This window comes from Biomphalaria glabrata, chromosome 6, assembly GCF_947242115.1.
Source record: "Biomphalaria glabrata chromosome 6, xgBioGlab47.1, whole genome shotgun sequence".
In the NCBI taxonomy this organism is placed as follows: Eukaryota; Metazoa; Mollusca; class Gastropoda; family Planorbidae; genus Biomphalaria; species Biomphalaria glabrata.
Genome location: NC_074716.1, coordinates 52,600,936 through 52,620,750, shown reverse-complemented (window position 1 = coordinate 52,620,750; position 19,815 = coordinate 52,600,936). Strand labels below are relative to the sequence as shown.

The following is a 19,815-nucleotide window of genomic DNA, read 5'->3' as shown; positions in this document are numbered from 1 at the left end:
TAAATCATTTCATAATTTAATGTTTACTGTTCATAATAAAGAAATCACATTGAATCTGGGTTTAAATTAATTCGAGATCTTGGGTATCTGTTAAAATTACACATTCACTGATCTTTTCATGGACTGGCTTCTAGCTCGGCTGTAGATCAGAGTGCTGGAAGGTTTCTTCATGGGCGATGTATGAAAATTTATCTGTAGATAAGTGAGAGACAAAATTATAAAGTGGTTATACAGTGTTTACATCACGTGACCCTTTATTTTAATACTAAACACAAACACAACATCGCAAAACCATCTCACTTTTAGTCTGCGATTCCTAGCAGTTATTCCCGCTAAATTTTGATATCAATTAAGCCAAACCATCCAATCAATAGATCATCTGTTTATATTGCCTAAGGTTGACGAGGGTATCATGATGCCAGAACAACGAACAACAGCCTAACTTTCCTAACTAATGCCGGGAACCCATTTAGAGTTGGATTGACTTAAAATCTCGTCCTAAAAATCCTGAAATTAAAAATCCAAGTCTTTCCGGGATTCGAACCCGGGACCCTTCGGCTTGGAAGCCAAGCACCTTATCAGTGTTCCACATGGTCACACAAAAGCATACTTTCCCACTTCTGATGCAGACAAGACCGTTGTCCTGTGTGGGTTTATTTAGTTTTTTTTTAACGTCTTCTGCGCAAGTCTCTAGAATGGGGTTTTCTTCGGGCCTTTCACAAAGCTCTCCAAACGTCTCTTTCAGATGTCAATGGCTGCAAGATACTTTCCTCTATGCCAGTGAGGGCAAAATGGCGCCTCAGTTGATATTTATAGCCCTCACGGGCGGGGGGGGGGGACATATGTTATGCCTTCCTCCTTTAAGCTCACCAAAAAAATCGCCTTTAGCAAGCGGTCGTCCTACAAGTGGGATAGGAATCCGACATACACAACAATCTCGTAGCAATCACTTAACACGCTGTTAAATAATTGACATTGAAATTTCAAAAGGTAGAATAATGTATTGGTTGAGTTTAAATTTATGAAACATTTTCAGGGTTATCTCTCGTGAGACCAGAATTAAACATAAATAATCACAGACAATACAACCCAACACAAGTTGATCCCAATACAATTAGAACATTTCCCTATGATTCGTTATTTTGAGGAATGGAGCACGCAGTATAAATATATTCATATATATATATATATATGAACTATAATATGGCAAGGTCAACAACAAACATCACTAAACTGTGATTTAGCAAGCTAGTCAAGAGATTTTATCGAAATAGAGCACTCTTGAATACGTTCACTTTATAATATGCGCAGAACAGAATGGAGTATACAAATATCAATACTACAATATACATATGGCAAAAGCACTGTGTACGTAAAGCGAAACTACGACGTAAATACAACAAGGTTACTAAGACAGTTTGTGTGGAAACACAAACTCAAAATCGGCCGCCGAAGTGGTCCACCTAGGCAGGTAAAAAGGCAGGTTTCAATTTTTTCAGAAAGAATATCATAATGAAATTCTATCAAAGGGCAATGACAGAAGAATGGAGAAAGAAGGTTGACAGATCCCATGTGGTGCCCCAACGGTCCAGCAGACCTAAGGATAGGTAAAAGCGAATGTGAAGTTAAATGTGATCCTGGCCTAACTGATGTCATATAATGATTATCTAATTGAAACTTTTTGTTTTGTAAAGAGTCAATCTCTTATTCAAAGCATCAAGAACAAAAAAATTTCCGTACAAAAAAAAATAAAAAAACTTTTTTAGTTATGTGTCCTGCGCACGCAATACTACACTGCAATTCACGCGATAAAATGAAAAACTACAAATTAGTTGTTGTTTGAAATCATGCTCTACTTATCTAAATGTTAATTAGATTTTTAATCAAAATTTGTTTTGTTTTTTTAATGTAGTAGGATTTACTTCACTTTGCAATACATTGATAAAAACAATTTTGACAAAAAAATCTAAAACCGTTTTCATAAATGTGTTAAAAATATGGTAAATGGACATCTCCCTAACTAAATAGTCTTCCTTGTTTATTAGTATTAATAGTGAAAATGGTGTATTTTTATGAAAAAAACTACTTGCATACTTTATTTTAAAAATTGAATATTTCGCTTTTAGAAAAGAAAACCTTAGCCGTCGCACCAAAACTTTGAAAGGTCTAAAATATCAACTTGTCGGATTTTCAACATCTTTTCTAGTTTACGAGATCTAAACGGGACGGACGGACGGACAGACAGAATACACAAAACTAATAGCGTCTATTCCCCTTTCGGGGGCCGCTAATAAAAACATATCAGAGTGAATAACGACAGACGTACTTACATTAATTGCATGAGTGGACAGATCGCCAGGACTTTCGTGACTCTTGGTTGGCCAGTTGACGGGCTTCAGTGTCAGTTGCATCATATTCAGGTCACTATAGTAGAAACACTCGGACACAACTCGTGGCTTTGCTTTGGGCGGTTCCTTTTTCTTCCTCTGTCCAAAGGAACTATTTCCCCATTTCCTTTTATCAATGAACGCTGTGGAGATTTCCTAAGACGTGCACTGATATCTACTAGCTGTTAAACACTTGAAATGTTTCCAGTCGTTTTTAGAAGGTGAGAATGCAACTCTATTCCAGTGGTTCTCAACCTTTTATGCTCGGCGACCCTTTTTACAATCCCCAACTCTGCCGCGACCCCCCCCCCAACAGCAATAGAAGAATAGACAATAACAATCCATATTTTCGATGGTCTTAGGCGACCCCTGGCAAATCGTCAATCGACCCCCTAGGGGGTCGCGACCCACAGGTTGAGAACCGCTGCTCTATTCAAATATGGATTACACGGGAATAAGTAAGCTCAGTCAGGTCATAAATAGCAAGTCAGGTCATGTGGCTTAAGCTGATGTAAGTCAGGTCATGTGATGTAAGGTCAGATTAAGCAGGTCATTTGGTGTAAGGTCATGTAAGTTAAGTAATGTGGTTTAATTAAGGTCATATAGGTCAGGTCATGTAAGTCAGGTCATGTGGGGTAAGGTCATGTTGGTCAGGTCATGTGGGGTAAGGTCATGCAAGTCAGGTCATGTGGTTTATTTTCACATAAGTCGGATCCTTTCAATTACGATATTCTCAAAATTTGTTTTTAAATAGTCATGCTAACAACTGTTTGTAACTTAAAAAGTTCTGAGTATTAACTTACAACTGAAAGTTGGCAATTGTGGTGCCAACTTTGGTCTTTTTCTCATTTCCTCTCGCTGGCGGTCCTGCTTGAATATTGGTGACTTCAAAGATCCGATTCCTGAATCATCATTATTTTTAAACCAGGATCCTCCATTGTCCCGGGATTTTAAGTAAGGCTGGTGCGCACGCTGCTGCTCGGTCAGACGGTTCTCTTCGACTGTTTCCGGTTGTACTGGAAAAATTTCATCCGTTGATGACGCCAGCGCTGCAGCTATTTCCAGACTTTCTATAGAACTAGTTTCTTGAGTCCACTCGCCTTTTAAGTCTATCATTTCGGCATAAAGCTCATCTCTCTGAGGTATTTCCATAAATAGCTTGGCTCCAATGCTGTCTGTTAAATAGATGGGTTTGTGTGACGTTTCTGAAGAGCGCGCATCGAAGACGTCATTGGGAGACAGGTTATCGCCCTTTTGGTTTGTTTCTAACGCCACGGTAGGGCTGTGCTTCTCATTTAGACGACTGTCAATAACAATAGTTGATCTGTCTTTTTCATTCGTTTCTCCAGACTTTGCTGTAACAGTCGGAAGCAGTTGTTTGTTGAGATCCAATGCATCCATTGCACTGGCGATGTCATTCTCAGGTAAATGGTCTAGATCGACAGAAGACCCATAAACTTTGATGATATCTTGAACAGGCGTTGAGAACAGATTTTTTGTTGCACTTTGTACTTTAACGGCGTCAATTTTCGGGTGTTGCGTAATTTCTGGATCAACAGACGATTCGAAAGCGACATTTAATTGCTCACCATACCCTAAAGTTCCGGTGTTAGGAGATACGAGTGACCCAGGATTAAGATACGGATCGAGTTTCGCTTTAACTGAAACTGAGTCATTAGAAAAACCTGCATCTTCGTCAGTGCGACTATGCATTTCATTGAAAGTGGTAGGGAGCTCAAGAGAAATAACCGTATTTTTACTGTTCAAGCTATTGTAATCACCGTGATGTCCCCTGATTACTTTAGATTTATCTTCTTCTATCACGCCCGATAGATGTGCTTGAGCTTTTTCAGACCCAGAATTTTGATAAGATGAAGCTCCGATTGGTTGCCCGTGATCACCTGACTTACAGCTTAGTTCTGTGTTTATACTTGTATCTAGATTCTCGCTCTTTTCTGACAAATAGGTTGACACATATTGTCTATTTTCACGAGAGTTGTCTGAACTGGTAGAAGGAGAATTGGATAAAGCGTTTTTATTTGATTCCTGAAGGTTATCGATGATATTGTCTTCACTCCGATCCTTTCCTGGCTTTCCTTTTCTTCTGAATGTCTTTAATGTAGTTGTCATGTCCTGATTGAACAGTGCATCACTCTCCTCGTCGGACTTCAAGAATGGCTTGGAACTATTTTGTAGAATTTTCAGTAACGGGGACATATTACTTTTCGACCTTGTTTGCTCGGAGTATTTGGAAGCAGCATTCTTCCGCATTTTCTGAGGCTTCCTTTCGATTGGTTGATTTTTCGGGACCACGTTAACGGAGGAGTATTTCGGATCGTCTGCTGGAATTTTTTTGACGTCAGGAGTGTTAAAGCTTTTTCTGCGCCCAAAAATGTTGTAAATAGCTGTCTTTGTTTTGTCCGGCGTGTCTTGTTTTAGATTATCTTCTCTATAAATAGGTTTAACACTGGAAGTGGAATTTCTTACTCTGTCACTGGTGAATTTTGTTTTGTTGTCTACAAAAACGTTAAACGGTAAATCTGACTCAATGCTATTTCTGGCACTTTCTATTATAGCTTCTTTGGGGAGAGTTGATTTTGGGAAAGATTTATTGGCTTTCCCATTCGTCACAACTGTGGTATTGTTTTTAGTTAGAGATATTTTGCCTTTCAAGTTGGACGTTAAGGCTTCCTTGTTCGAAGTGAGAAGTTTGTTGGTTTTCACGCTATCCAGTGACTTGCGATGGCCGCTTGCTGGTGGCTTCAAATCAAATACTGGCTGTGGGCCTAAGACAATTTCCATAGACAGCAGTCGGTTATTTCGGTACCACTCCTCGGCTCCTGGTGGGATGCGATACTTGGGATCGCGTGCCCGCTTCTCTCCCTTACTTAGCAGAAGGGAGCTATTGTGTTCTTTAATGTCAGTGACTTCTAATTTTGACATCGGATTAAAAGAAACATTAAGTGGCACTTTGTTGTCTGTAGCTATAGATTTATTCCCTCCCATTATTTGATCGTCCGTCAGTGTGACTTGAACTATGGGAATGTTATTTGCCGTTGCTCTGGTAACGTTGGCAGAAGCTTGTGTCCTGTCAAGCGTGGAAGACGTTTTCTTAGAAACCAGTTGGTCTTTTGAACCCAACAAGCCTCCTATTGTCTTGCCGGCCTCGGCCTTACTATCTAGTAAGGGAAACGCTTTGTTGACTTCGAAAGTATCATTAGAAAAAACACTAGGTTTATTTGTATCGTCTGGGGTTTTAGAATGGCTTCTCATGTTCTTCTCTAAATCTCTAGAGGTCCTCTCATTGTCTAAATGAATGTTATCCTTTGAAGGTAAGGTACGCAGTTCTTCTACTCTGGATGTGTTACTTAGAGCCGTTGGGTTAAAGCTTGGTTTTAAACTGACTTTCATCGATGAATTTGGTTTGCCGACATTGAATTGTGTCCTGACTTTGAGGCTAGATTCTTCAGTAGGCTGATGGGCAAGTCTGGGTTGATTTTGTTCGTCAGTAAGCTGATGGGCAAGTCTGGGTTGTTTTTGTTCGTCAGTAAGCTGATGGGCAAGTCTGGGTTGGTTTTGTGCTTTTGTTGATTGTGCAGATTCAGACGAATGAAGTTCCGATGGTATGAGATGTTTTTGATTTGATTGAATCTGTTCTGATGAAATAATACGCTGGGATTGATCAGATCGAACGTTTTGGTGATTTAATTGAGCCATCTCCGGTGATAACTGTTGATTTAAATAAAGCTGTTCTGTTGGATTAAATTGATGTTTTGATACGAGTTTCTCTGGTGGAATAAATTGCAGTTTTGATTGGAGCTGCTCTGTTGGAATAAATTGCTGTTTAGATTGGAGCTTCTCTGATGGAATAAATTTCTGTTTTGATTGGAGCTGTTCTTCTCGATTAAACTGACGCTGATCAGGTGGAATAAGTTGCTGTTTTGATTGAAGCTTCTCTGGTGGAATAAATTGCTGTTTTGATTGCAACTGCTCTGTTGGCATAAATTGCTGTTTCGATGGGGGCTTCTCTGTTGGAATAAATTGCTGTTTTGATTGAAGCTGCTCTGACGGAATAAATTGCTGTTTTGATGATTGGAGCTGTTCTGATGGAATAAATTGCTGTTTTGATGATTGGAGCTGTTCTGATGGAATAAATTGCTGTTTTGATGATTGGAGCTGTTCTGACGGAATAAATTGCTGTTTTGATGATTGGAGCTGTTCTGATGGAATAAATTGCTTCTTTGAATGCAGCTGTTCTTCTCGATTAACCTGACGTCGCTCTGTTGGAATAAATTGCTGTTTCGATTGAAGCTGCTCTGACGTAATAAATTGATGTTTTGATTGAAGCTGGTCTGATGGAATAAATTGCTGTTCTGACTGAAGCTGTTCTGATGGAATAAATTGCTGTTTTGATTGAAGCTGTTCTGATGGAATAAATTGCGACTTTGAATTAAGATCTGCCTGTAAGTTTTGCTGCTTAGACTCTGGTAGTTGTTGTTGAGGCAGCGTCTGATAAATAGGCAGAACATTTTGCTGATGTATAAACTGTTCTGATTCCTTCAGTTGAACTTGTTCTGATGGAAGAATTTTTTGGTTCGATTCTGACAGTTCTAATTTTGATAGTTGACGATTTCGTTTTGATACTAATTGTTCGCTTTTAAGAAATTGCTCTTTCAATTGTGACTGTTCTGCTGGTGTGAGTATCTGTTTTGACTGCGCTTGACCTTTAGGAAGAAACTGAGTTGACTTAAGCTGTTCTGGAGATACATCATTCTGATTGGTCGGTGACTGTTCGGGTGGTATATATTTCTGTTGTGGCAGTGACTGTTCGGGTGGTATATACTTCTGTTGTGGCAGTGACTGTTCCGAAAGCATGGGCTTTTGCAATGACGGCTCTTGTTGCATGGACTTTTCCATTGAAGGCTCTTGTAGCATGGGTTTTTGCATTGAAGACCCTTTTTGCATGGGCTTTTGCCCTGACGGCTCTTGTTGCATGGGCTTTTGCATTGACGGCTCCTGTTGCATGAGCTTTTGAAATGACTGCTCTTGGTACATGGTCTTTTGCATTGAAGGCTCTTGTTGCATGGGCGTTTGTTTCGATTTGGACGTTGCATGTGTTAGGTCGCTCTGTTTGGACTGTGACCATCTATAAGTCAAGTTTGCTTGCTTTAGTTTAGCTTGCTCTTGTGGTAGGTCCACAGATGTCAGATTTCTTTGGTCTGGCGATACAGAAAAAGGTTGTGCTGTAAGCTGCACTGCTGGCCCAGGCGAACTCCCTACACCATTTCTCTCTATCGCGAGATCAGAAAATCGCATTTCTTTTCCGAGGTCATGCGTAGCGTTAGCGACTTGATGAAACGTTTCGCTGGACAAGTTATTTTCACCACCGTAAAGCTGCCAGTTTGTCGCTTCATTTTCTAGTGGCAACAATTTAGTCAGCAAATTTGTCGCCTGATTTTCTTGTCGCAACGATTTAGTCTGCGAGTTTGTCGCTTCATTTTCTTGTGGCAACGATTTAGTCTGCGACTTTGTCGCTTCATTTTCTTGTCGCAACGATTTAGTCTGCGACTTTGTCGCTTCATTTTCTTGTCGCAACGATTTAGTCGGCGAGTTTATCGCTTTATTTTCTTGTCGCAACGATTTCGAATCTCTCGAGTCGGTAGCGTTAAAATAAACATTAGAATTGATCTTCTGCTCTTTACTAAGAGTGTCGCCAACTGAAGAACGACCAGGGGTTCTTTCTTCTGCGCTGAGCCCAGAGTATGTAGTTTGAGATTCTGATAGAACGGACTGGTCTTTGTCTATCTGAGCATTTCCTGGGCGAATAGAATGTTGTTGTGTTGGTAACTGTTTTTGAGCTGATAGAAGTTGTTCATTTGGTAGATGTTTTTGAGTTGATATCAGTTGTTCAGTTGGTAACTGTTTTTGGGTTGATATCAGTTTTTCAGTTTGTAATTGTCTTTGAGCTGATTGTAGTTGTTCAGTTGGTAGCTGTTTTTGAGAAGATAGTAGTTGCTCTGCCGGTATCGTTCTGTGAGCTGATAGTAGTTGCTCTGTCGGTATCGTTCTTTGAGCTGATATTAGTTGTTCTGCTGGTATTGTTCTTTGAGCTGATAGAAGTTGTTCTGCAGGTATCGTTCTTTGACCTGATAGTAGTTGCTCTGCCGGCATCGTTCTTTGAGCTGATAGTAGTTGCTCTGCCGGCATCGTTCTTTGAGCTGATAGTAGTTGTTCTGCTGGTATTGTTCTTTGAGCTGATAGAAGTTGTTCTGCAGGTATCGTTCTTTGACCTGATAGTAGTTGCTCTGCCGGCATCGTTCTTTGAGCTGATAGTAGTTGCTCTGCCGGCATCGTTCTTTGAGCTGATAGTAGTTGTTCTGCTGGTATTGTTCTTTGAGCTGATAGAAGTTGCTCTGCCGGCATCGTTCTTTGAGCTGATAGTAGTTGTTCTGCTGGTATTGTTCTTTGAGCTGATAGAAGTTGTTCTGCTGGTATCGTTCTTTGAGCTGATAGTAGTTGTTCTGCTGGTATTGTTCTTTGAGCTGATAGTAGTTGTTCTGCTGGTATTGTTCTTTGAGCTGATAGTAGTTGTTCTGCTGGTAACGTTCTTTGACCTAATAATAATTGCTCCGCTGGTATCTTTCTTTGACCTAGTAGTAGTTGCTCTGCTGGTATCGTTCTTTGATCTGATAGTAGGAGCTCTTCCGGTATTGTTCTTTGACCTGATAGTAGTTGCTCTGCCGGTATCGTTCTGTGAGCTGATAGTAGTTGTTCTGCAGGTCTTGTTCTTTGACCTGATAGTAGTTGCTCTGCTGGTATCGTTCTTTGAGCTGAAAGCAATTGTTCTGCCGGTATCGTTCTTTGAGCTGATAGTAGTTGTTCTGCCGGTATCGTTCTTTGACCTGATAATAATTGCTCCTCTGGTATCGTTCTTTGACCTGATAGTAGGTGCTCTTCCTGTATCGTTCTTTGAGCTGATAGTAGTTGTTGTGCTGGTATCGTTCTTTGAGCTGATAGTAGTTGTTCTGCAGGTATCGTTCTTTGACCTGATAATAATTGCTCCGCTGGTATCGTTCTTTGACCTGATAGTAGGTGCTCTTCCTGTATCGTTCTTTGAGCTGATAGTAGTTGTTCTGCTGGTATCGTTCTTTGATCTGATAGTAGTTGTTCTGCAGGTATCGTTCTTTGACCTGATAATAATTGTTCTGCTGGTATCGTTCTTTGACCTGATAGTAGGTGCTCTTCTTGTATCGTTCTTTGAGCTGATAGTAGTGATTCTGCTGGTATCGTTCTTTGATCTGATAGTAGTTGTTCTGAAGGTATCGTTCTTTGACCTGATAGTAGTTGTTCTGCAGGCATCGTTCTTTGAGCCGATAGCAACTGCTCAGTGTATCCATGCTGTTGAGCTAACTGTGGCTGTTCAAGTTCTGTCTCCTGCTGATTTGATTGAAGAAGTTTATTCGCTTTAACTTTATCTTTTAGTGTACTGTGTTGGGCGGAAAGAGCTTCTTTTGTATGAACTAAATCCTGAATTGTGGATTCATATTGTAAGTTGTTTTTCCTTGAATCAGCTCTCATCTTGTAGGACTGTGTTGTGTTTTTGTCTGGGTTTTTCTCTGAATGATCTGTGTTTGACTTTCGACCATGCTCCAGCAAAGCACCATCTTGAGACTTTTTTTCCTCCCTTTTGGAAAGTAACCTCTTCTGTGGAGAGTAGTCGTCTGCAGTTTTAAACATTTCTGCTGAATTTGGCATCATTTCGATCTCTCTTTGCTTCAAAGATTGATCGCCATTAGTTCGATTTGTTTGAAATAGTTTCCTAGATACTTGCTCTAACAGCGACTCGGTGTTCTGAAGGGAAGTGTTTCCAGGATCCAACACACAATTTTCGAGTGTTCGTGACATGTGTTCCGTCTGCAATGCAAAGGAATGCGTTTAATGGTCATCAAAACACGTGTTGTTGAGTTTATATGAAAGTAATATTAATAATAATTAGGAATGTCTTCGAGTCGGAAGATTAATGAAGAATTTCCCGTGGCTACGCAGCCCCAGCTGTGACCTACATACGTTGCCACACCCAGATCAGACATAACCATTTTCCCCGGTGGTCGATTTCGACATGCTGAGCCCGCAGAAAGTAGTAAATGGAGAAATGTCATGCGCACGAGAATAGCCTCCACTAGAGATTTTCATACATGGAGGCTAATCCATAAATAGCACTTTTTTTTTTTTGGCGGCCTGGTCGTGCGGTTTGCGCGCTGGACTGTCGTTCGGATTTATCGATGGTCGAGGGTTCAAATCCTTCCCGCTCCCATCCCCCGTCGTCCTTTGGGAGGTTTGGACTAGGAAGTAAATTATCTTCAACTCTGAAGGGACATCCGAAACATGTCAAATAAAACATTTTTACTAACATCCGGTGTACAGAGTTAAAAAAAAAAAGGGGTTGATGAGCTATGTTTATCAGGTTACATCAGCGATGACCAACTAATTCGACCGGCGGGCTATTTTAAATTCCGACACTGGTGTCGCGGGCCACATGAAAGAAAAGTTGCAAAAACGAAATGAAACCCGCGGATCTAGTACTTACGTTAATTGATGCGATATTTGAAGTTTATTTTTTCACGCGTTAGAAAAAGACATCATTTCTGTAATTAAAATATGAGCCGCACTGTAGCTAGCTCTACAACCGACTTATTTTCTTCTTTTTTTTTTGTTAATTATTCCCAAGGTTTCTCCAATCTCTAGGCGTAATGTAACAATCTTTTTATTCGCGGCTAAAACCAAGAATGACGTCATATTTGTTTTATAATACTGTTTATATGTTGTTCTTTTTTAAAACAGCCAAATATTTTATTTACAAATCAAATATGTTGGCTTAAAAGCCCAAGTCTTCACCAGGATTTAAACCCAGGACCACAGGTTTAGAAGCGCTTCACCGCTCAGCAAACATGCCCTTGCATATTACGTGTACCGTAGTATATTCATGCCAGCTATTTGACTCGGTTCTTTAATTTAATGTTTTCTTTTAGTTTTTAACTTACTGAATAAATTCTTTGCACGCGGCTATTTGTTTTTTTAAATTACTTTGGTATATTGCATTGTTCATGTTACAACACGCCCTGTGTGCTATGGTCCAATCAACTGTGTGGAGTTGGGGGAAGGGGGGAGGGAGAGGTTATCTGCGAGAAGGTTTATGTGCTGCATTTAGGCTTCAGCAAACTTAACTCGGCTCGAGTCGAGGTTCTGACTCGAGCCCTCTTGATAGACAAACAAGCGATTTATGCCCCTTTGCAACACACTTAAAGGGAAACTCCGACGGTTTTGACAATTTTTGATATAATATGTGTTTTGATATATATATATGATTCTTTTTTTCTCTTTGCAATAATAACTTAGTAATTGATTTGTTTGATGTAATTTTCCTGCGCATCGAAAACAGTCAGACTTTCACCGGGTTTCTATGTGACGTCACAAATGCGTTTTAATCTATTGACTTATTGTATAACAGGAGACCATACAGCAAAGTTTACATTCTCGTAAAAGAAATATATCTTGGTCTATGCAGTTAGATCTTGCAAGCAAAGAAAGAATGCGTATTAAAAGTAGATTTACATGCTTCACTAACCACGGCAGTCTGTATTGTCTCGCCAGACCACTCAACACACAACAAACACTATCGCTTGGTTGTCTTGTCATGACCGACTACACGTAGTCTCGACTAGCCTTACACTGACCAGTTTGTTCGAATCATTCAGACACACTTCTTGGGGCTTAGATGAAAATGTTACTCTTTTTCTCGAGTTGATTATCCTAATGCTTTTAGATCTATCTATACATGTATATATATATATATATATATATAGAACAGTAACATAGCTCTGGACTAGGCCGTCACTAAGCCTAACAGCCTAACAGCTACTGTAAGAATGAAGCGATACGATTGGTCAAATCTAGTTTCTCTTTCAGTATTGTTGAGGGAAGTGACGTATGAACCAGCTTAAAACAAAATCTCATAGAACCCCGTTTTTTTTTTTTTAGATGTCAAGAATTTACTGACTAATTTATTAAATATAAATGTTTCTAAGCATTTAAATAAAAAATGGTAAAATGTTTACTTTTACAACTTTTTACGCAGAATTTAAATATGTCAATAACTCAAATTTGAAAAACCATCGGAGTTTCCCTTTAACAAAACGTAACAATTCTAATTAATTAAACTAACCTTTAATCCATTGGTTAAAGGTGACTTTAACCAACTCGGAGCTTTAAAGTTATCGTACTGGCTACCTTTCATTTGAGATTCGAACACGTTTGACTGGTCCAGTGCTAAGCTGTCAACTTGCGCCGTGGTGGAATCCTCCCACGCCAAGGTGAGGAGAGAGGTGAACAAACTGCCCTCGCACTGGACCCCAATAGAAACGCAAGAGACGAACTCAGAGTCCAGTGATAAGTCCACGCCAGATGATGCCCAGTGTTGACTGTGTGTTGCCTCGACCTCGTCCTCAGCTGGATACATCGAGGCCACACGCCGGGCATGCTGACTGGATGGTGATAACGGATTGCAGCTCAGAGCCGAATCGGGGCTTAAAATATCACACTGTATTCCGACAGACGACTCGCTCACAGATCCTGACAATGAACGGCTCAGGTCGACATGGATGCTTGAGCCTGGCTTTATGGTATTCGTCTTTTCAAGTGCTTGATCCGTTGGTCGCGCTGACTCCTCTTTAGGAGTCTTTGAGGTAAAAGCGTTGTAGACTAACAGATGCTTCAAATCAGGGTCGAGTCTCATTGGATGTTTGGGCAGATCGATAGCATTGCTCTTTGTGAAGATCTTTTCCTCGCATTGTGTGGGATTTCCCTTCAGTTTATCGTCTGAAAGTTTTTTCAAAGAAATATTTATCTTGTGCTGAACGAAGTCGCCGTGAATGTTCGTCTGCTGGGAGGATGTGGCGGGAAGTCTTAATGAGCTGTGTCTGCTTAAAGACCGGGTCCGCTTACGCGTGTGCTGCCTTTCCACGAATTTGACAAGTGGGTCATTTGATCTAGAGTCTGCCATGGATCTAGAGTATCTGGTGCGCAACGATGGACCTGCTGGGCGACACTTAGAACCTCTCTCTTTTCTCTTGCCTGCCAAAATCGCATCGGATTTAGCCAAGGACGCCGCAGCGCTGCTCAGACTTCCCACTTCTCTTCGCGCAGATCTGGTTGCCAGGCAACAGGGTGAGACTTTACCATTACAAACGCTCTTACTCTTTGGCTCTGCTCTCTCAGTAACTGCCGCCGGGGTGTGAAGAGATTCTCTTCCACTGCCGCTGCATTTAACCTTGACCTTCTCAACGGGAAATCCTTTTTTAACTCCGTTGCTAGAAGAGGGTTGAAGTCTCGATGAGTTGCTTTTCGTTTTGGCTAAACTCAAAGATTGTTGAACACGTCTGGAGTCTTCACAATCTAAAGAGTGCTTGGATAAAAATCATTGATTATTAGCTATATTAGTATATACAATTAGTGTAATATAGAAAAGTAACTATATAAGTATATACAAATAGTCTAATGTAGAAATGTCACTATATATAGATTTCAGATAGACTTAAAGTATTAAAGGGGGAAAATAAGTTTAGGAAAAGGTAGCTTTTAACTCTTTCTCTCTGTAATTATTTACTACATTCTGGTGGAATCAACGCTGGTATCGTCAGTTAGGAGAGAAAGAGTTAAATCTCGGATGCACTCATAGCTTCTTGTTGACTTTCAGCTCTAGGTGATGCTAATAGGCCATGCTTTCTAACCCATGCGCCAGGAGTGCCAGATATATCGGAAATAGCAATGCTTTATATAGGCATTGACTCGGATCTCTTCCAGACAGAACGGTTGATCAAACAGGTTTTTTTTTTTTTCCCTGTTCAATCAGTTTTTTTTTTTTACAAACCTAGAGCTCGAAGAGCCTTCGGCTCAGCTCTTAGACAATCACATGGTTAAGGCAGGCCCTCATCAAGCGTGGGTTTATATAATAAACAGACAGACAGACAGACAGACAGACATACTTTGGACACAAAGAATTGCATCGTTCTGACACGCTTAAGACACGCTTAAGACTTAATGTCTGTAATAATGAATTGATTTCTTTACCAGTTTGTCAAACTCCTGGCTACTCAGCGGATCAGAAGTCCACCAATCCGAAATGGACGAGTAGCCGGTCCTCTCTAGATCTTCTGAAGTGTCCACGCCTTCAACCAGTGACGACGTCTCCGCCCTGGTGTCGTCCTTGCTGTCGTGCATGCGACAAATACAATTGTGAAACTTATGTTAGGCCAACGAACAATAGCGTGCTCTAAACAAATAATAATGCTAAACAAAGGTTTTCTAAAGGGGAAGAACTCGGCCCTTAAATCTATATCTATCCGTAATGTACAAGTTATTTCCCTTATTCGATATCAAACAAAATAATTAATTACCAGTGACTAATTTTTTATTGATTCATGTTTTGTTAGGTACAATAAATAATTGTTTAAAGTATAAACTTAATTAGAGAGAGCAGGAAGGGAAAATAGCGTTAAAAATTACTTAATGAGACTAAACCCAACACATTTAGCCATATGTGACTACTGAAGGTATTAATTAATTAACTGTAATTAATTGACTTTTTTTTTTATTGATTCATGTCTTGTCTATGCCAATAAATAATTGTGTGAAGTTTCAACTTGATCCGAGAATGAGTGGAGGAATAAAATTTTTTAAGCCCGTTCGCTTGTAGCATAAAATAATTCTCATTTTTTTTTAGCAACTGTGACCTTTTAATATGGCGTCCTTGAAATAGTTTGGAATCGAAAATTTAATAATAATAATTATCATTTTATTTATAAATCGCTGCTAACAAACAATGTAGGCGCAAGGCGTGAACATCTAAACAACACTTGGTACACTGTACGCGCTTTGGTTACTCTTTGGCATGCGTAGTGCGGAGTTTCAGGCTTGAGTTCCGGTTGGTATTTTGAATTACTGTATTTTTAGGGTGTCCCTGAGTCCCCCCCCCCCCAACTCAAATGGGTGCCTGACATTAATTGAGGAAAAGTAACGGCAGCTGGTCGTTGAGCTGGCCGAACGACACCCATTGGCCGCATGAATAGATTACCTTTACATCACCTGCCCCATAGATAGTAAGGTCTTTAGTCTTTTACAAGTCTACCTGGTCTTCATTGAGTCTAATACATGTCTACACACCTTTTCATTATTGTATTCGTTTGAATAGAGGACTTATTGGATGGAAAAAAAAACTTACTCATCATCTTGTGATGTCCAGCTGTAAACGCCCGCATCGTAATGAGACCATTGTCCACTTTTGGAGATTTCCCGGCATATTGGACGTCCAGCGAGTTGTGCTTTCCTGGGTGTTGAATTCCGAGATGACGTCTGCAAGCCTTCGCTGTTTGTTAAGCAACTGCCCTCGTCTTGTGAGACGCCGGGATCCAGACATCTCCTTGTCGTCTGCTGAAGTGACTTCCTGTTCTGAGAAATAGAACTGTTTTCGTCTTGGAAACGCACGCAACCCACAATTCTTTTCGGCTTAGAGACTAGGCTGGATTTTTTAGCTGGATACATATAACTATTTTTCAAAGCAGGGCATACTTTCTCACTATTTCTTGTAGAATAGTTGTGGCATTCTGGATCTATTTCTTTATCAGAAAGGTCAGAGGTAAAGGCTACTCGTTTCCCTTGACATGTCTTTTTCTTTAAACTAGACTGCAAACTGGTTTCGTGGCTTGTTGATTTTTGGCTTTTATTTTTCGCTACATTTCCATAGCTGGCTTGACTGTACAGGGGACTGCATTCACTACTGCTATTGTTGTTATCAAACATTTTTAACGTTTATCTCCCTTGCAAAACGTACAAAATGTCAGTACTATAGGAGCAGAAGTGAACTCAATTTGACCTTCACTAGTTTGTAGGCTGTAGGCTACTGGATGTTTGACTGTGATTGATTGATCAAATAATGTTATCAGAAGACACATTTCACAGAAGCTTGGGATACAATTAGAATGTAAACTTAAATTTAAAAATTGATTAGAATGTTCAGGGTTTAAAGATATTTGCCACATGGACATTACTTCAAATTGTTCTTTACTTTGGACTTATTAGGTGTAGAATTTTAAAACTTGGCAATTAATTTGAAGCTTTAGGCAATTTGTGTTCATGGCGTCATGTGATCTATTTTATTAAAAATCTGTATTTCTTTGTATTTCAGAAGTAAACTGTGCAGGTTTAGAAGATCTATCCGCTGACATTTTTATTATGGATTATTAGATTGGTTGATGGTGAGCGCTGGTGCGGACAGTCACCTGCAAAAGAAATTCAAAATAAGATTAAACAACGGTTTCATTTACGTTGTGTTAACTGAGAGAAGGGATGTGTGATGTATGATTATGATGTGTGATGTATGATTATGATGTGTGATGTATGATCATGATGTGTGATGCATGATTATGATGTATGATTATGATGTATTATTATGATGAATGACTATGATGTATGATTATGATGTATGATTATGATGTGTGGTGTATGATTATGATGTGTGATATATGATCATGATGTGTGATGCATGATTATGATGTATGATTATGATGTATTATTATGATGAATGACTATGATGTATGATTATGATGTATGATTATGATGTGTGGTGTGTGATAATGTTGTTTGATGTATGATGTATTATTATGTTATATGATTGTGATTTGTGATGTATTTCTATGATGTATGATTATGATGCGCGATGTATGATGTATACGATGTGTGAAGCGTGATGCATAATGCGTGATATTTGATGTGTGATGATTATGATGTGTGATGTATGATGTGTGATTATGATGTGTGATGAATGATACGATGTGTGGTGCGTGATGCATACTGCGTGATATTTGATGTATTATTGTGGGTGTACGATGTAAAAGGTCGGATGCATGTTTGGTTTGTCAGTCTCCTGCAAGACATTCTGTCTAACGACCTAACAAAAGACACAAGAGCCTCTGATGGCCCACCTTTAAGGTGTACAGTAATTCAGATATATGCAAACGCGATAATGAACCTCTTCAAAATTGACTCCAACAAGAAGCACTTGATAGAATATAGAAAACGTCCTAGATAGCAGAAGGCGTACATTCCAAAAAAGAAAAAAGAATTTTGAAAACTCTGTAAAGTTTTGGTGATTTCAGATGCCCAACCTGTTACCGCAGCTGTGAATAAAGGATCGGACTCTTTAGTCACACGAGAAGTTACAAAGCGAAACGTCTGTCTCTCGAGACGGTAAAATGCCACAGATGTTTTCTTGTATATGTTTATGCCATCAGTCGTCTACCAAAAATATTCCGTAGAATAAAATTATTTACAAAATGTTTATTTAATCTTATTGATTTGGTAGTATCATTTTTGGCGTTCACTAACTTATATACCGGTTAGTGTCCAAAAACAGTTTATAGATTAACATCATTTATTGTCTCTTTTTACTTTTCGACATCAGGAGCGATTGAACCTCTTCACGAAGCTTATATCAACTCACTCTGTCAGTCTGGTAAAAAGATTGTCCACGTTATTTCTCCGAGACCCAATATCAGATGTACCTGAAACTTTGCACAATTACTTCTTTTACCTTTCTACACAACAATCAGTACAAAAAAACAACAACAACTAATTAGTTAATTAGCTTCTGGTAATTATATATTTTGTTTGGTATCTCGAACAAGGGAAAGAAATTGTACTTGACAAGTGGTGTTATAAGCTGAATTAGTCCCCCTTATAGGTCGCCGCTTTAAAGTAAGTTTGAAAACAAACAATCGATAACTATACAATTTTCTATTTTTCATAGGCACCTTGCTAGCAGAGTGGTCAGTATGTCGGCTTACGTAGGCTTGAGTCATGCGTTCGATTTCAGGTCACCCCCCCCTTTCTTTGTTTTATAAAAGCGAATATGGTAAAAATTCACCCAGATATCCTTTTCATTCCCTTCGCCCCACCCCCCTCCCCAACTGATACAGACTCGTGATAGGATCACAGCGCATTGAGAAAGCTAAAAACAGGAAATAACGGCAAAAAAAAAAAAAAAAAAAAAAATTGGTAACAAGCAATAGAAAAAAAAGAATACTTTTTTTCTTTTAAAACGTGTATCTAAGGGAAAGAACAGCTCATTACTGCCATTTATCTAAAAATTACAGACTTTCAACTTAATCCGAGACTTTTTATCAGACAGACAGGAAGAGTGAGTTGATATACCTAGGTGTTATAATAAAAGAAAAACTGTCATGGAATCCCCATATTGATGAAACTACAAAAAAATCAAACAAAGCATTAGGGTTTATTAAAAGAAATTTCTATAAATCAAATAAGAACATAAAACTAAAATGTACATGGTTATGCCAATAATAGAATATGCATCCTCTGTTTGGGACCCCTCAACTCAAGAAAACATTAAGAAACTGGAACAGACACAAAAGAGAGCTGTGAGATTCATAACAAACGAATATTCACATTTGACTAGAGTAACACCTTTAATAAAATCACTAAATTTAGAAAGCCTTCAGGATAGAAGACTTAAAAGTAAAGTAGCAACTATACATAAAACACTGAACCATAATCTTCAAATACAAAAACAAAATTTAATAAAATACTCAGAAAGACACAAAGATAAAGGCACATTCCTCGTCCCATATGCTAGGACAAATTTGTACAAACACTCCTTCTTCCCTAGTGCTATTAGAGCATGGAATGGGTTGCCTGAGCCAGCCAGGAAAACCACTGACTTGGCAGAATTTAGGTCATTTGTTAATATGCATGACTAAATGCATGACGCGTAGGACGTAATCATCTTCTATTTTTGAAGTAACGTCTGTATTATATAAGATAAGCTTGGTAATTAAAAAAAAAACATGAATTTTCAGACATCTCCCCCCTTTCTCTTAAATCTCATTCTCCGCGCGCATGCGTTCACATTTGTCTAACCACCTTCCCCTCCCTTTCACCCGCCTCCCTTCACGCACCGTTGGTTCCGTTGAAGCCTAACCTTCGTAGCAAGCTTTGTAAACGACCGGAACAATGACGAATTATCTGCCTATAAATTTATTGTTTGTAATCAACACAAAATTGTTTCACCCCGCTCTCCTCTATAGTGCAAATTATCTTATTGTTACTGTTATAAACATTATAGGCCTAGTGTTTGAGCCTACGTGTCATTTTATTGTTGCAACCTTTGGCGCAGCAGTCGTAAAAAAAAAACACGGCCGTATGCCTTTGTTCGAACCCCGTCACGTGGTGCTTCCCAGCCTAATGTTCATAATGAAGACACATACTCGATTATTCATAGTGGTGACACGTGACACCGAACTGATAGATCTTTGTTTGAATTATTTATACCAGTCACAATATCACATTCCACTTTTCG

At 39.3% G+C, this 19,815-nt stretch overlaps 2 protein-coding genes across 2 annotated transcripts; both read right to left on the bottom strand.

Annotated features, from left to right (window-relative positions):
- On the bottom strand, positions 1–8,599 carry LOC106057933 (protein piccolo-like). The gene is made up of 3 exons (XM_056033465.1): positions 3,191–8,599; positions 2,331–2,530; positions 1–192 (listed from the first exon to the last, which is right to left on the bottom strand). The coding sequence occupies exons 1-3, from the start codon at positions 8,592–8,594 to the stop codon at positions 97–99; spliced, it is 5,700 nt and encodes a 1,899-aa protein (XP_055889440.1). The 5' UTR covers positions 8,595–8,599; the 3' UTR covers positions 1–96.
- Positions 8,600–9,037: 438 nt separating this feature from the next.
- Positions 9,038–9,784, bottom strand: LOC129926890 (uncharacterized protein PF07_0021-like). The gene has a single exon (XM_056033367.1). The coding sequence runs from the start codon at positions 9,782–9,784 to the stop codon at positions 9,038–9,040; it is 747 nt and encodes a 248-aa protein (XP_055889342.1).
- Between the last annotated feature and the right edge of the window lie 10,031 nt (positions 9,785–19,815).

Coding starts and splice junctions, on each gene's coding strand:
- LOC106057933 (XM_056033465.1), bottom strand. CDS start 8,594: ATGCCGGCAGAGCAACTACTATCAGCTCAAAGAACGATGCCGGCAGAG. Junction 2,531..3,190: donor ACAATTGCCAACTTTCAGTT/GTAAGTTAATAC, acceptor AAATCTCCACAG/CGTTCATTGATAAAAGGAAA. Junction 193..2,330: donor TGTCCACTCATGCAATTAAT/GTAAGTACGTCT, acceptor ACTTATCTACAG/ATAAATTTTCATACATCGCC.
- LOC129926890 (XM_056033367.1), bottom strand. CDS start 9,784: ATGGATACACTGAGCAGTTGCTATCGGCTCAAAGAACGATGCCTGCAG.